At 44.0% G+C, this 18,444-nt stretch overlaps 1 protein-coding gene across 1 annotated transcript in view; it reads right to left on the reverse strand.

Annotated features, from left to right (window-relative positions):
* FLT3 (fms related receptor tyrosine kinase 3) overlaps window positions 1–17,824 on the reverse strand; it is a 59,380-nt gene extending 41,556 nt beyond the window's left edge. Inside the window, exon 1 of the mRNA XM_072134347.1 lies at window positions 17,727–17,824. Within this exon, the coding sequence (XP_071990448.1) occupies window positions 17,727–17,775 (49 nt within the window). The 5' untranslated portion in view covers window positions 17,776–17,824. The remainder of the gene's footprint in view (window positions 1–17,726) is intronic.
* Between the last annotated feature and the right edge of the window lie 620 nt (window positions 17,825–18,444).

Genomic DNA, 18,444 nt, shown 5'->3' on the forward strand with positions numbered 1-18,444 from the left:
AAATCAGACAACTGCGGTCCTGTCACTACCTCCTCAGTTTCGCCTGCCATAACATCTAGGGGAAACATTACACTTCCATCTTCTGTGGCGGTCACCCCTACGGCAGGAACTCCAGAGTCTGGGTCATCAGGCTCGGCTTCAGAGATCTGACCAGACAACACAGGAGAACAACCCCCCAACTCTTGGTTTCCCCGCCATAGAGTCCAGAACATGGGGAAGTCCCGTCCCAAGATAAGGTCATGGGGCAAGTTCTTGACAACCGCTGCCTCATGTAGTGTCTCTCCACAAGAGGTCTGGAAGTTAATAACTGTGGTGGGGTAGTCCTTTACGTCCCCATGGATGCACAGGACTCCAATTGTGCGCCCTGTGACCGCCTTGGGGTCTGTGAGGGACCCATTAATCAAGGTCACCCGACTGTCTGAGTCCAGCAGGGCCAACGCTGGATGCCCTGCCACAGTCACCCGGCACAGGTGGCGCTCATCAGCAGAGTCGGGGCTAGTAGCTGTGTAGACAGGGGCAGCATAGAGAGAAACCCTTCTGGCGGAACTGCAGTCCATGGGCTCTGTGGAATTGGGGAAATGGGCTGCAATATGACCTGGCTCATGGCAGGTCCAACAGGTGGGAGCCTCCCCCCTCCTCCTCCCCTGGGGTACTTCCCGGACATTGGGCGTTGTCCTGCCCCGGGAATTTGTGGGTGACAAGACCTTCCGTGCCTTAAGGCCTGTCTTGGTATAAGGGGCTTTCTTTGTTAGGGCCTGAGTGGCACAAAACCTCTCCACCAACCCCACCAGCGCATCGGCATCAGACGGGTCCCCGTGTCCGACCCATTGTTGGATCTCACCCGGCAAGGCCCACAGGAAACAGTCCAAAACAACCTTCTCGACCATCTGGGCTGGGGTGGATGTCTCCGGCTGGAGCCACTTGCGGACCAAGTGAACAAGTTGGTGCATCTGCCCCCTCGGTGGTAGCGCCTCCTGGTATCTCCAGCTATTCACTCTTTGAGCGCGTAGATGCTGATCCACTCCTAGTCGGGCCAAGATCTCTGCCTTTACCTTGGAGTAGTCCCGGGCATCCTCCTCGCTCAGGTCGTAGTATGCCTGCTGGGGATCAGCGTCGAGGAAGGGGGCCAACACCTCTGCCCAGTGTTGCTGTGGCAACCTCTCTCGGGTGGCCACCCTCTCAAAGCCTGTCAGATAGGCCTCCACATCATCCTCGGCGGTCATCTTGGTCATAGCTTTGCGGACCTCTTTCCTGGCGTCCTTCACCGTCATTGCTGGGACAGTCCTTTGCTGAGCAGCGGTCAGGGCTGTTATCTGCTGGAGCAGCAATCTGTTTGTCTCTTGCTGCTGCACGTTGGACGTTTGCCCGCTCCAATCCACCATATGTGGGGAATTGCTCTGGTAGTTGACTGGTAGCAGTGCAGGAAGCAGTGACACACGCAGGTTTAAAAGTCCAACTTAAGTGTTTATTCACACTTGCAAAACAGAACACAAATTCAGCCTTGGCTTAGGCACATGCAAAAACATTATAAAAGTAATTCCTGCCCGGCTAGGCGCTGTCTAATACATTTTGAGGACCCTAGCTATCCGGGTACCAGGCTGCCTGGCACACGCTCTTGGCCAGCAGCAAGACAGGAGACCCTCAGTTACCTTTGCTGTGAGAATGCAATCTCGCTTTCAGCTCTCCAGGTAGGGCCTCCCCTACTGCTTCTGGCCTGCAGACTAAATCAGGCCCTAACGAGGCCTGTGACCTGCACCTGTGGGCTATACAAAAGCCCAGGAACGAAGCCCGGGTGGAGTAGGAGTCCCACTACCAGCCTACCCCTACTCCATAATAAGCAGGCCCAGTACGAACATTACCAATATGTCTGTGTTAGCTAGGCCAACACAGACAAAACAGACTATCCCTGCTTATCATGTCTGCATTAACCCTTGGGTTACTGGAGACAAACCCAGGGCTTTTACCACCAGCATTTCATCTGCCTGTAAGACAGATAGCGGTTTTCCCACACAACACCTCTCACTTTCTCACACTGTATAGAAGTTGAGCATCTGTTTTTCTCATACTTAAAGGAAATCTACCATTTGATTTCATGCATTATGAAGCAAACATACCTTGAGAATGATTTAATTACACTGACGCAGAAACACATCTTGTTTAATCCCTGAGTTGAGTGGTTTTGCTGAAAAATAATTATAACATTCAGGACCTTGGGAAAGCTGGACTGCATGCTTCTTGCAGTACATAAACACAATACAGGAGCTGTCTGCGCTGTCCAGACAGGGCTCATCAACCTTAGCTGGTATACTCATACACAGCAGCTGGGGGATGGTGTGGCGATTGATTACTTCTGCCTATCAGTGATTACATCATTCTCTTGAGCAGTGTAAAGCCTGCACGTACACGAACTTATGCCAGCACGGCTACATCCGGGCAGACATATGTCGGCCACGATGGAGAGGAGGAGGGGGGCTGACCCCTCTCCATTACAATGCATTGTGCACGGCCCGTAACACTGGGAAAGATAGGACATACTTTATCTTTTCCCCATGTACGGAGCGATGTGCGGCACCATATCGTTCCGTGCAGCCATTGCCATCTATGGGAGATTTATGTATGGCTGCAAGCCAGCGGGCGTACATACGCCCCCCCAACGGTTCTGTGCATGGGGTCTTAGAGGAGGTTTGCTGAGCCAGGCAAAGGAGTGACAGAGACTCATTATCCTGAGTTTTTATCCCTCAATTCAGGGATTAAACAAGATATGTTTCTGCATCAGTGTAGCTACAGCATTCCCAAGGTATGTTTGCTGCATAATGCATCAAATCAAATGGTAGGTTTTCTTTAACACTAAATCCACTATATGGATATTTAGTCAAATTGACACTGTCAGGTATAAAGAGAACTTTCTGTAGTCTACAAACCACATACAATGAAAATTCACACAGCACATGAGGTTACAAAGTATGGGAATCTTTACTGTTGGTAGGATGCACATTACAACCTCTCTAAAAACAGATTGGTCTTTCAGTGATGTCTTTGGGGAGCTGCAGCATCACCTGGTTTCCAAATATGAATTTTTTTTTCTTTTAAAGAAGAGTTTTTAGATTCCAAGATTGTTCCTTTTCTTAGGAATTTCTTTTCATTTCTTACCAATGAATGATACCAGGTATGAATTGTATTTTTGGGTATTTTAATGAATTTTTGGGTTTTACAGTTGTTTGGGTACTGTATCACTTCTTAGTAAACCGCATACAACCTCCATGTGGATATGTGAAACTGAAACCCAAGTTGCATTGCCCAAGTTTTATCCCATGGTTATTAAAATTGCACACATGTCGAAGATTGAGACATCCAAAATATTAAGGAAGAGTAATAAGAGGTCTTGATATATCCCCTTCAATGATATCTAATAACTTTTATTTTTCTCGTTGGACCAATTCATTCATTGTTGTTGGACATTCATATTCATTGAATATATTCATTTTATAGGTGTTTCTATGCACATATATACAGTACATGTACATTTTGGTCTTGTATTTTTTATGTCTCTTTTCTAGTATGTTATTGTGTTTGGAACCTGAAAGCAGCAGTTTGCCGCCAAAATGCGTTGTCCATTTGTTTCCTGGCCTATGAAATAAACTTTGGCTGAAACTTTGGTTCAATTCCTGGTATTTTCATTTGTATTTCCAGGTATAAAGAAACAGAGTTGTGGACCCACTGTGCTACCTAACTGGTTTGGTGTTTTCCCAATGTCCCCATTGATTTTTACCCCTATCATCCCTATAGGAGGTTTTGACTTCAATGAGGACACAAGGCCGTTACCACTGCACTAGTCCATGGAGCAGCAGCATCAGAGGCATTTATGGCACATCTTGTCAGTAACTCGGTGAAAGTCGGTGAAAGCCCACGCACAGTGATTGACAGTGAGCGCCCCGATTACTCCACCCACACACAGTTATTTGACAATGAGAGTCCTGATCACTCACCCACAACCAATGATGGATATTGAGAGTCCTGTTTACCACACCCATACACAGTAATTGATAGTGAGAGTCCTGATTACTCCTCCCACACAAAGTGATTGACAGTGAAAGTCCTGATCACTCCACCCACACACATTGATTGACAGTGAAAGTCCTGTTTACCCCACCCAAAGACAGTGATTGATAGTTAGAGTCTTGATTACTCTGTCCATACACAGTGATTAATTTACATATTTCCCTTTATGGATGGATGTACAGAGAAATCTATCAATTCTCATGTATGGTTGGCTTCAGCAGGACTCTCACTATGGGGCTCATTTACTAAGCGTGCGCGGACCGCAGAGATGTAAAATATTCCAACGATTACCATTTTGCGGCGCATTTAAAAGGGGATTGTGGCACACGCAATCGTATTTTGGTGCATCGGCACTGGCTTTCAGGCGGCACAAATCGGGGGCAGGCCTTCGGACGATCCGACGGATTTGCACAGAGCACGGGATTTAACATTTAAATTGTCACAAGACAATGCACTTACATACACCGGTAAGAAGAAGGTGAACTCCGGCGAACCTCAGCGGGGAAGCAACATCTCGGGCGCACAATCTTGGTGAATCACGCCGGACTTCATGGGCGTCAGACCGTCCAGATCGGGGATTGCGACAGGACCGGGTAAGTAAACGTGCCCCTATATCTCCCAGGAGGCCTGTCAGGAATTTCTTGGAAATCCATTTCAAATTAACTCATATTCATAAATCAAAGATTCTGAAATCAGCTTTGTGACAATCAACTGATCTTCAGACCATGGTTGTCATGAAGTTGTAAGCCACATATACATTATATACATATATTTCTATGTTCCATGACCCAACAGCAGAAGAACTCTGGACTTCCTGCTGGCCAAGGACATCTGCACCCCCCTTCAAGCACTGATATGGGAGTGGTTATCAGGGAGGGGTATATACAGTAATGACTGTGGGGCCCCCGTCATCTGCACAGGTGCATCCCAAGTCCTGCTGCCGACCCACGGCTCTCAGTGGCTTCATTAATATGGTTCAACATTATATTTTTAATAGAATTTCTACTTTCATTCTCTGGAATATCCTGAACACTTTTGGAATAAGCATTAGGTCTAAACCTGAAAGTTGACGGACTTCCCGTAATGAGCTATTTTTAAGAGGCCCCTTTAACAGTCGCCGTTCCAAGCTGTCCCCAAGCAGTTCATCTTTCCTGTTCAGATTACGCTAGCTGCTTCCTGTGGAGCAGAAGATTCGGTACATTGTGCCAGCAGGAAGGGGTGATGCCATGCAACCTGCCGTCTGTCTCAAAATATGATATATAAGCAATACACTACAAATAATCATATACTCCAGAAATATCATATGGCAAAACAACCTCGAGAAAAAAAAAAATACAGTTTCTATGTTATTTCCCATGTAAAACCTGTGGCTGGGATGTAGGAACAAATCTTGTGTGCAGGTTCCTTTGCAGACTAGTGGTTTCTATCAAGAACCTTTGTCTCTATCTCTCACTCAGTCTACATCCATTCTGTGGACATACCCAGGGTAGGGACCGTCGTCCAGTTCTCACCTATGGGTTAGCACAGTTTGGGAAAGTAGGCAAGGACAAAGGTTTTGGGAAGTGCAGGGTTGCATCTCTTCCCCATCCTGATAGATTTTCCTTTTTTGTTGGCTGAACATAGAATCTATCAATTCTCCTGTGGGCTTGGGTTCAGCAGAACTCTCACTGCATCTCTCAGGAGTCCTGTCTTTATTTCTATGAAATCAAATAAACTCATATGGTGACATTCATCAAAGTTGGAGCTCCATGAGCAAGGAGTGTAATAAAGGACCCACCCAACCACTACAGCAGTTACATCAAGAGGCTTGGACCTCTTGATGTATCCGTCGGGAAAGCCGCGTCACTGGGTAAAACTACGCCAGGTGTAAAAAAACCTGAGAACATTTGGCACTGAATGTGTGCCAGCTTTAGCTAGTGCGCAGGCTCTGGGCAGAAGCGCCCGGGGTCGGCCCACTCCGCCAGCAGCTGCGCCCCTCCACACCCACATGGAGTGGAGGTGGCTTAGTTGCAAGAATAATTGCAATTTTTTGTAGTGCGCAAGAAATTGTGATAATTTGAGTGCTTCTACTCATAGAAACACTGTTAAATCTCCCCCATACTCCAAATCCCAGATTCCAAAATCAACTAATCGTCAGACCAGCATCAACTTAGAAAACAGTTGTCTTGATTTAAAGGGGTTGGCTACTAATTAAAAACTTTACCAGGTGAAACTTAATGAAGTATATTACAAAGTTTAATTATTTTGTTAAAAATACAAAAAAGTTTCAAAGGCTTAGTTACTGTCCAATTACATTTTTAATGTATTTTTATGAATAAAGTTGTGGGGTACAAAAAAATAAAAGAATATATTAAAAAAAGCCCCCTCTTTTTTGTTTTCCTTAAATAATAATAATAATTCCTTTATTTATTTAGCGCACACATATTGCGCTGCACAGAACTTGCCAAATCGGTCCCTGTCCCCAATGGGGCTCACAATCTAATCAACCGACCAGTATGTTTTGGAGTGTGGGAGGAAACCGGAGGACCGGGAGGAAACCCACGCGAACACGGAGAGAACATACAAAATCTTTGCGGATGTTGAACTGGATGGGGCTTGAACCCAGCGCTGCAAGATATACCTTTTTGGTATCTATAAGTTCATGAAATGTTACTGTTGATGTGCAAAATAAATTTAAAAATGATGAATTGCTTTCTAGCAGGTGGAAACAATATTGTGTAGACCATGCGGAGGCTCCAGAAAATAGTCAGGAGGCGAGATACAGGCAGTCCCCTACTTAAGAACACCTGACTTACAGACGATCCCTAGTTACAAACGGACCTTCGATGTTGCTAATTTACTGTACTTTAGCCTTAGGCTACAATAATCAGCTGTAACAGTTATCACAGGTATCTGCATTTAAGCTTTAGTGTTAATCCTGGTTCTTCTGACAATCCAACATTTTAAAAATTCAATTGTCACAGAGACCAAAAAAAAAAAAAAGAACAAACCTACAGAACCGATCTTGTACATAACCCGGGGACTGCCAGTATATTAATTCTCAAGGAAAAGAGAACAAAAACCAGTATAACCAGCTAAGAAGAACTGAAAGACCGCGGACCGCAGAGATGTAAAATATTCCAACGATTACCATTTTGCGGCGCATTTAAAAGGGGATTGTGGCACACGCAATCGTATTTTGGTGCATCGGCACTGGCTTTCAGGCGGCACAAATCGGGGGCAGGCCTTCGGACGATCCGACGGATTTGCACAGAGCACGGGATTTAACATTTAAATTGTCACAAGACAATGCACTTACATACACCGGTAAGAAGAAGGTGAACTCCGGCGAACCTCAGCGGGGAAGCAACATCTCGGGCGCACAATCTTGGTGAATCACGCCGGACTTCATGGGCGTCAGACCGTCCAGATCGGGGATTGCGACAGGACCGGGTAAGTAAACGTGCCCCTATATCTCCCAGGAGGCCTGTCAGGAATTTCTTGGAAATCCATTTCAAATTAACTCATATTCATAAATCAAAGATTCTGAAATCAGCTTTGTGACAATCAACTGATCTTCAGACCATGGTTGTCATGAAGTTGTAAGCCACATATACATTATATACATATATTTCTATGTTCCATGACCCAACAGCAGAAGAACTCTGGACTTCCTGCTGGCCAAGGACATCTGCACCCCCCTTCAAGCACTGATATGGGAGTGGTTATCAGGGAGGGGTATATACAGTAATGACTGTGGGGCCCCCGTCATCTGCACAGGTGCATCCCAAGTCCTGCTGCCGACCCACGGCTCTCAGTGGCTTCATTAATATGGTTCAACATTATATTTTTAATAGAATTTCTACTTTCATTCTCTGGAATATCCTGAACACTTTTGGAATAAGCATTAGGTCTAAACCTGAAAGTTGACGGACTTCCCGTAATGAGCTATTTTTAAGAGGCCCCTTTAACAGTCGCCGTTCCAAGCTGTCCCCAAGCAGTTCATCTTTCCTGTTCAGATTACGCTAGCTGCTTCCTGTGGAGCAGAAGATTCGGTACATTGTGCCAGCAGGAAGGGGTGATGCCATGCAACCTGCCGTCTGTCTCAAAATATGATATATAAGCAATACACTACAAATAATCATATACTCCAGAAATATCATATGGCAAAACAACCTCGAGAAAAAAAAAAATACAGTTTCTATGTTATTTCCCATGTAAAACCTGTGGCTGGGATGTAGGAACAAATCTTGTGTGCAGGTTCCTTTGCAGACTAGTGGTTTCTATCAAGAACCTTTGTCTCTATCTCTCACTCAGTCTACATCCATTCTGTGGACATACCCAGGGTAGGGACCGTCGTCCAGTTCTCACCTATGGGTTAGCACAGTTTGGGAAAGTAGGCAAGGACAAAGGTTTTGGGAAGTGCAGGGTTGCATCTCTTCCCCATCCTGATAGATTTTCCTTTTTTGTTGGCTGAACATAGAATCTATCAATTCTCCTGTGGGCTTGGGTTCAGCAGAACTCTCACTGCATCTCTCAGGAGTCCTGTCTTTATTTCTATGAAATCAAATAAACTCATATGGTGACATTCATCAAAGTTGGAGCTCCATGAGCAAGGAGTGTAATAAAGGACCCACCCAACCACTACAGCAGTTACATCAAGAGGCTTGGACCTCTTGATGTATCCGTCGGGAAAGCCGCGTCACTGGGTAAAACTACGCCAGGTGTAAAAAAACCTGAGAACATTTGGCACTGAATGTGTGCCAGCTTTAGCTAGTGCGCAGGCTCTGGGCAGAAGCGCCCGGGGTCGGCCCACTCCGCCAGCAGCTGCGCCCCTCCACACCCACATGGAGTGGAGGTGGCTTAGTTGCAAGAATAATTGCAATTTTTTGTAGTGCGCAAGAAATTGTGATAATTTGAGTGCTTCTACTCATAGAAACACTGTTAAATCTCCCCCATACTCCAAATCCCAGATTCCAAAATCAACTAATCGTCAGACCAGCATCAACTTAGAAAACAGTTGTCTTGATTTAAAGGGGTTGGCTACTAATTAAAAACTTTACCAGGTGAAACTTAATGAAGTATATTACAAAGTTTAATTATTTTGTTAAAAATACAAAAAAGTTTCAAAGGCTTAGTTACTGTCCAATTACATTTTTAATGTATTTTTATGAATAAAGTTGTGGGGTACAAAAAAATAAAAGAATATATTAAAAAAAGCCCCCTCTTTTTTGTTTTCCTTAAATAATAATAATAATTCCTTTATTTATTTAGCGCACACATATTGCGCTGCACAGAACTTGCCAAATCGGTCCCTGTCCCCAATGGGGCTCACAATCTAATCAACCGACCAGTATGTTTTGGAGTGTGGGAGGAAACCGGAGGACCGGGAGGAAACCCACGCGAACACGGAGAGAACATACAAAATCTTTGCGGATGTTGAACTGGATGGGGCTTGAACCCAGCGCTGCAAGATATACCTTTTTGGTATCTATAAGTTCATGAAATGTTACTGTTGATGTGCAAAATAAATTTAAAAATGATGAATTGCTTTCTAGCAGGTGGAAACAATATTGTGTAGACCATGCGGAGGCTCCAGAAAATAGTCAGGAGGCGAGATACAGGCAGTCCCCTACTTAAGAACACCTGACTTACAGACGATCCCTAGTTACAAACGGACCTTCGATGTTGCTAATTTACTGTACTTTAGCCTTAGGCTACAATAATCAGCTGTAACAGTTATCACAGGTATCTGCATTTAAGCTTTAGTGTTAATCCTGGTTCTTCTGACAATCCAACATTTTAAAAATTCAATTGTCACAGAGACCAAAAAAAAAAAAAAGAACAAACCTACAGAACCGATCTTGTACATAACCCGGGGACTGCCAGTATATTAATTCTCAAGGAAAAGAGAACAAAAACCAGTATAACCAGCTAAGAAGAACTGAAAGACTTAATTGACGTTACAGCCAATATAGTGTTATATTTACTGCCAGACTGAGCTGAGACGGGAAGGAACCCTGTAGCTCTGCTCTCGTCTAACACGTAAATTTGACAAAAACCTGCAGCACACATTAAATATATCTGCAGATTTTCATCCTACAACACTTACATTTATGCTACTGGTTTTTCTCGTACATTATAAAGGATTTTTTTCTAGGATTAAATTATTGATAACTAGTGATAAGTTGACCAAAACCGCAATAGCAACGATCATGGGTGTTAGCTGTGGACACCTGGGTCTATTTATCACTATTGATGACCTATATCCAGGATAGATTATCAATGAGATTGCTGGTGGTCCAACACTTGGCACCCATGTCAATCAGCTGTAGAGTTCTCTGGTTGCTTTACTCCTTACCAAGCACAGTGCCATATATTTCATAGTGGCTGAGCTTGATATTCTAGCTCATTCACTTGAATTAGTTTATTTATATGAGAGCTGAATTTAATTGTTTTGGCAGTGGAAGGAGAAATTGTTGGGAGTAATAATAATTTCTTTATATAGCGCACACAGATTACGCAGCGCTGCACAGAGTTTGCCAAATCAGTCCCTGTCCCCAATGGGGCTCTCAATCTAATCAACTTACCACTATGTTTTGGAGTGTGGGAGGAAACTGGAGGACCCGGATGAAACCCAAACAAACACAGAGAGAACATACAAACTCTTTGCAAATGTTGACCCTGGATGGGACTTGAACCCAGGATCCCAGCGCTGCAAGGCTGTGGTGCTAACCACTGAGCCACCATAGTTCAAATAACAAATGGACTCTGCCCCCTTCATATATTGCTAATACTTGGCACAACACCAGCTCAATATGCAGAAATATGGCATCAGGGGTTCAGGGTAAGGACTGTTTCACACTGGAGTGGTCAGTCCATGTATCGCTGATCCTGTATTGTTGAGTCCTGTTTCATGGACCAAGGACACTGTACAGGACAGGACTGACCAGGGGAGAATTAACCCTGTACATGGCCCACACACAAGCCTAATTCTATGAGATTACTGGAGACTTCAGTAGCTGTAACAGCTGTAGCCCCTGCTCAGTCAGCACTTCCCCCCTCCATCTGTCTGCCGTAATCTCAAACAGTGGAGAGGAGAAGTCATACTGCACGGAGGGGCTCTGGTAATGCCACTCAGATCTATTCTGGATCTTTAGCATTATTTTTGTTGATTTGGTTATAGAAGGAAGGAGGCCATGGATAACACATATAAGAAGATTACCACAGTCACAGTGCCTGGATCTATGAGTAAGTGTCCCTGGTTTATCACGGTGGATTTGGATGGTAGATTTAAAAAGTAGTGGATATATATCTGCACAGTTAATATGAGTCGGTTTTAGCTTTACTGAAACTTACTGGGTGTTTGTTGCAATAAGACTCCATACACCCGGCCCGACGCTGCACCGTAATAGTATGGTGCCCGTTGGCAAGGGGTTAAAGGAAATCTACCATAAAAATAATCAGGATAAACAGGGGCACTTATTCATAGATCCTGACACTTTGACTGTGGTAATCTGCTTATATTTGATATCCATGGCCTCCTTCCTTCTAAAATCAACGTTTACAATTATGCTAATGAACCTGGGAGGCTCTGGGGGTGTTACCAGAGCCCCTCCTTGCTGCAGCTTAAAAGGCTTTTTCACTGTCTCTTCCTTCTCCTCTGCTTCCTCAGCACTTCCCTTTCCCTCTGCCTGATGTAATCTCACAGATTGGGAGGGTGAAGTGCTCCCACAGTGTAACAGCCTGTGAAGCAACATCACAGAGTGGCTCTGATATTGCCTTATGCTCATTACATAATTTTAAAAGTTGATTTTAGATGGAAGGAGGGCATGGATAACACATAAAAGTAGATTACCACAGTAAAAGTGTCAGGATTTATGAGTAAATGCCAATTTCCTCTGAAGTTTTAACTTTATATGTGCCAAGATTTGACCTTGTGATTTATTTATTATTAGCAACTAGGCACCTCCAGCAGCACCCCGTACTCCATGTAGCTCCTTAGACATTTTCAATACATAGACAGAGATCCATTCTATTACTAGGTTAATTTTCTAGATGTAAGATGACAGATACTGGGATATGATTCATAGACCGCCACAATGAATTTTTCTATGTATTCGCAGTAAGAATCACAACAACCCATCACAAAAGGTTGCCATAAAATATAACTAGAGTTATAATAAAGCAGGGGAATCTCATTGAACCACTTTGCTAAGGTTCTGTTCTTACAGCTTCAGAAGTAGAAGAAACTTTACAATTCCAAATAAACTTGTTAACTCCAATAAGAAGAATAACACAAGCTAAAAATCTTCAAGTTCAGACAACATGAATGATGGTTTTCAGTCGTAATTGAGTCATAAGAAAGAATTCTGAAATCGATATACAGGCGGTCCCCGACTTAAGAACACTCGACTTACAGACGACCCCTAGTTACAAATGGACCGCTGGATGCTGGTAATTTACTGTACTTTAGTCCTAGGCTACAATAATCAGCTGTAGCAGTTATCACAGGCGTCTGTAATGAAGCTTTATTATTAATCCTGGTTCTTCTGACAACCCAACATTTTTAAAATCCAATTGTCACAGAGACCAAAAAATTTTTGACTGGGGTTACAATAAGAAAATATAAAGTTCTGATTTACGTTCAAATTCAACTTAAGAACAAACCTACAGAACCTATCTTGTACATAACCCTGGGACTGTCTGTATCTGATGTTTGTAGAATGGGTTAATCAAAATATTATCCCTTAGGCTACGTTCACACTTATGATGTGGGCTTCCATTATTCTGACCCTATAACAGTGAGGAATGGTGCACAAAAGACTCCACTGACCCCATTGATTCACTGCTGTATCCTATGTACAGGACTTTCCATCCGTGAAATGCATCAGAAGCCTAGTGGTTACATTTGCATAAGATGAGCACCGCATAAGTCATTTACTTGACAAGGATGATTCTATTACCGTATATACTCGAGTATAAGCCGACCCGAGTATAAGCCGAGACCCCTAATTTTACCACAAAAACTTGGTAAAACCTATTGACTCGAGTTTAAGCCAAGGGTGGGAAATGCATTGGTCACAGCCCCTTCCCCCAAGTATATAGCCAGCAAGCCCCCAGAAGTATATAGCCAGCAGCCCCCAGTAGTATATAGCCAGCAGCCCCCAGTAGCATATAGCCAGCAGTTCCCCAGTATATAGCCAGCCAGCCCCTGCCCCCCAGTATATACCCTGCCAGCCCCTGCCCCAGTACATAGCCAGCCAGCCCCTGTGCCCCAGTATATAGCGTGCTAGCCCCTGTGCCCGAGTATACAGCCTGCCAGCCCCTGTGCCACAGTATACAGGCTGCCAGCCCTTGTGCCCCAGTATATAGCCTGCCAGCCCCTGTGCCCCAGTATATAGCCTGCCAGCCCCTGTGCCCCAGTATAGAGCCTGCCAGCCCCTGTGCCCCAGTATACCACTTGCCAGCCCCTGTGCCCCGGTCAATAGCCTGCCAGCCCCTGTGCCCCAGCCAATAGCCTGCCAGCCCCTGTGCCCCGGCCAATAGCCTGCCAGCCCCTGTGCCCCGGTCAATAGCCTGCCAGCCCCTGTGCCCCGGTCAATAGCCTGCCAGCCCCTGTGCCCCGGTCAATAGCCTGCCAGCCTCTGTGCCCCAGTCAATAGACTGCCAGCCCCTGTGCCCCTTTACCGAGCCGGACCCCCGCCCTGTTGATGTAAAAGAAAAAATAATCAAAACTCACCTTTCCGGCGGCCCCCTCGGGTCTTCTGTGTGATCCCGCAGTCAGCGGCAGGTCCGTGCCGCGCACAGCGCCGACGTCAGCCGCTGATATCACAGTGTGTGCCGGCTGCCGGCACACACAATACTATTGCAGCGGCGGCGGCTGATGTCAGTGTCTGTGACATCGCACGGACCTGCCGCTGACTGCGGGATCACACAGAAGACCCGAGGGGGCCGCCGGAAAGGTGAGTTTTGATTTTTTTCCCCTTTTTTTTTTCTGCTGTTTGACTCGAGTATAAGCCGAGTTTGTGTTTTTCAGCACATTTTTTGTGCTGAAATACTCGGCTTATACTCAAGTATATACAGTATATGACTATTTAATTTAGAATAACCATTTAACAAAACATGTAGGAGGAGAAAAATAAGAGGGAATTGCCTTTTAGAATCTAAAAAAGTTGTATGCAGATTTGACTTGCTCCTTGTTCACCTTTGCATTCTAGCTCTGATTAACAAAGACAGACTATTATGAGTGATGATACTCACTGTACAGCTCTCCTGTATTTGTTGGTGCTATATACATAAAAAGAAATAGATTCTATAATTTCCATTTTTTATATTAGTCCAGCTTTATTTAGTTTTTCTTACTTTTTTTTTCTTTCTGCTGAGCTAAATCGCTAGAAAATGTCTAAAAGTAAACGTATCATGGGAAACCTTTATAGAAAATCCTTTAGAAAATACTGAAGTACAGGCAGTCCCCAGGTTATGTACAAGATAGGTTCCATAGGTTTGTTCTTAAGTTGAATTTGTTTGTAAGACAGAACTGTATATTTTATAATTGTAGCCCCAGCCAAATTTTTTTGCAGACACCTGTGATAACTGTTACAGCTGTTTAGTGTAGTCTGGGGCTAAAGTACAGTAAATCACTAACATGCAGAGGTCCGTTTGTAACTAGGGGTCGTCTGTAAGTCGGGTGTTCTTAAGTAGGGGACCGCCTGTTTAGAAACAAAGGGGTAATTTATCTTTATTCTGGAAATTTTCACCTTTCTTTTTTTTTTATTTCGGATGGCATTAAATCTGGCCTATACCCGTATATACTCGAGTATAAGACGACCTAAGTATAAGCCGAGACCCCTAATTTTACCACAAAAACCCGGGAAAACCTATTGACTCGAGTATAAGTCGAGGGTGGGAAATGCATTGGTCACAGCCTCCCCAGTATATAGCCTGCAGGACCCTGCCCCATAGTATATAGCCAGCACCTGCCCCCCAGTATATAGCCTGCCAGCCCATATCCCCCAGTATATAGCCAGCCCACTGCCCCAGTATATAGCCAGTCCCCTGCCCCAGTATATAGCCAGAAGCGGGGGAAGCCAGAAAGGTGAGTTTTGATATATTTTTTACTCGAGTATAAGCCGAGTTTGGGGTTTCAGAACATTTTTTGTGCTGAAAAACTAGGCTTATACTCGAGTATATATGGTAAGTATTTTGGTAAAATGCACACAAAAGTTGCAAGTTTGGGAGTGGTGGTGTTTTTCTCCAAATTTTTTGACTTTTTTTTGAACATTAACATCTGGATTCCTAAAATGGATCAAACTCGTTAGTGCAAATTTTGCTGGGCCAACCACCAATGCGCCCCAAAAAGTACTGAAGAGAAGTTAAAAAAAATAGAAAATAATGTGATAAATCCCCATAAGTTGGCCAACTTGCTGGTTATAATAAAAATAATTAATAATAATCTTTATTTATATAGCACCATCATATTTCTTAGGGCTTTACAAATGTACAAAGTGGAACAATAGGAGAAGTATCCGTGTAGCATTTGGTCTGAAAGACGAGCCTGGCTTCTGCATTAAGAATACATTGGGGCTCATTTACTAAGGGCCCGCGGACCGCACTTTTGTCGGACATCCCGTCGATTTCCTTTTTGAGACAGGGATTTAAAAAGGTTTTTTGGCGCACGCGATCGGATTTTGCCGCAATCGCGCTGGCTTTCATGCGCCACAAATCGGGGAGCGGGCCGCCGGGCGATCCAACAGATTCAGACAAACCGCAGGATTTAACTTCAAAATTGTGTCGCAAGCCAAGCACTTACATGCACCGGGAAGAAGATGGTGAACTCCGGCGGACCTGAGCGGGGAAGCGACAGATGCAGGAAATTCCTGATGGACAATGCACTTACGGGAACTCCGAGGGAACGGGTAAGTAAATGTGCCCCATTGTGTTGGAGAGAGTTTACTGAGTGGAAGACCGATTAGTAGGGAGTTACAGTAGTCTAGTCAAGAGTGAATCAGAGCAATAATCAGCATTTTAGAGGTTGCACTTGTAAGAAATGGGCAGATTCTGGAGATGTTTCTGAGAAGCAAGTGATTGAATATATGGTAAAAAGGAGAGGTCAGAGTCCGGCACAACCCCAAGATAGCGAGCCTTCTGCCTCGGTGCTATAGTGATCCCACAGACCGAGATGGAAAGGTCAGGGTTAGTAGTTGGTGGAAAGACTAAAAGCTCTGTTTTGAAAAGATTCAATTTCGAGAAGAGAGAGGACATGTTGTTAGAGACAGCAGAGAGACAATCACTAGTGTTCTGGATTAAGGCAGGGGTGATGTTATGTGCAGAAGTATATAGCTGGGTATCATCAGCATAAAGATACTGAAAAACAAATTTATTAATGTTTTGCCCAATGATGGTGGTGTAGGGGGAAAGGAGAAGAGAACCTAGGACTGAGCCCTGAGGAACCTCAACAGTGAGAGGCAGTGGAGAAAAGAGAGATCCGGAGAAGAAGACACTGAAAGGATAGGAAGAAAACCAGTGTCCTTCGGGCCATTGGAGCTAAGCATCCTGAGTAGGAGCTGGTGGTCCACAAACTCTGCAGAGAGATCCAGAAGAATGAGGAGAGAATAGTCACCTTTAGATTTAGCAGTGAGGAGATCATTGGAGACTTTAGTAAGAGCAGTTTCAGTAGAATGTATAGAGCGGAAACCAGATTGTAGGGGGTCCAGGAGGGAGTAAGCAGAGACATAAGGGTAAGTTATCTCTCTGTTTACTCCAGGGATTAAAGGGAGATCAGACTGATCAGTAGTTAACAGCACCGGACAGGTCCAAGGAAAGTTTCTTTAGTAATGTTTTAATCCATTGGAAATTATAAAATCTATAATGTATAATTTATCAACTGTACTATGTAATGTCTTGTGTGGATCTTTCTACCCTAAAACTTAGGTTTCTTGTAGCCCCTTACAAAAACTTTCAACCTATACCTGTATGACATGTAGAACTAGCCACTGCCATAATGCGGTTTGATGGTTATTTAAAATATACAATGCCACAAGCAAATTTTATAACCACAGCTGAGTACATCCAGGAACAATTAATTGCTAGAGAGATCGATCACTGTAAAATTGCAACCAAATTTATATGAGACTTGGAAAAGCGTAAAAAAAGTAATAAGTCCTTCTTCAGATCACACAAAGATCCCATGATGAAACAATTAAATAAGAAATTTTCAATGCTGGATTTTCAAGCTATGCATTTCCTATGGGCGGCAATATTACCGTGATTTTTTGCAGTGTTTAATTGTATAGTGCAAGAAATTATATGGCTGTCATCCACATCTATGTCTTAGGTCAGTGGTGGCGAACCTATGGCACTGGTGCCTGAGGCGGCACTCGGAGCCCTCTCTGTGGGCACCCAGGCCATCACCCCAGCATGAAGTTCACCAGACAGGGCTCAAAGAATTTTCCTGCAGAATCTTCCTACAATGATAGATGAATTTGCCCTCCTCTTTTCAATTGCGCCGGTACCGTTATCAGGCTGGACAACTGAAAGTTGTCAAAGAACAAGAGGAAATTAATTACTGCTTAAATTTCTGCGCTGGCGCTTTGCAATAAATAAGTGGCTTTTGGTTGAAGTTTGGGCACTCAGGCTCTAAAAGGTTTGCCATCACTGTCTTAGGTTTCCGATAAGGTTTGTCTTACCTTGGAGCCAAGTCCTAGAGGGGCAGGTTTCTCTACCGTGTTGTTGCATAGTGACAGATCTCCCCCACACTGGTACAATAACAATGCCCTGTGTAGAGACTAGATATTGTACATACTGAAGTAGTTTTTATTACGGACTCCTAGCTGCAGACCTACAATAATCCAACCCCTTAAAACCACAAGCTACTATTCAAAAAAAACTTCCCCTTTCTGAAGCTCAATGAAGTTCATAAAGGCATGCAATAATCTTTTTGTCTCACCATGCTATATTTCTCTAATGTATGTAGGTTATTAATAGTCTCTACATCTTCACTATTGCAGCAAGCAAAAGTAATACCGGTCTCATGACCCACGGTACTCATGCTTTATACAGGCAGTCCCCGGGTTACGTACAAGATAGGGTCTGGAGGTTTGTTCTTAAGTTGAATTTGTATGTAAGTCGAAACTGTATAGTTTATAATTGTAGTTCCAGACAAAAAAAATTTTGGCCCCAGTGACAATTGGAGTTTAAACATTTTTTGCTATAATGGCACCAAGGATTATCAATAAAGCTTCATTACAGACACCTTACAGCTGATCATTGCAATCTAAGACTATAGTAATGTATCCAGAGACTTCACCAGAGGTCAGAGGGGCCTGTCTGTAACTATGGGTTGTCTGTAAGTAGGGTGTCCTTAAGTAGGGGACCGCCTGTATATGCCCCGCACTGCTAAGGATG

Source organism: Engystomops pustulosus, chromosome 2 (genome assembly GCF_040894005.1).
Source record: "Engystomops pustulosus chromosome 2, aEngPut4.maternal, whole genome shotgun sequence".
Taxonomy (NCBI): domain Eukaryota; kingdom Metazoa; phylum Chordata; class Amphibia; order Anura; family Leptodactylidae; genus Engystomops; species Engystomops pustulosus.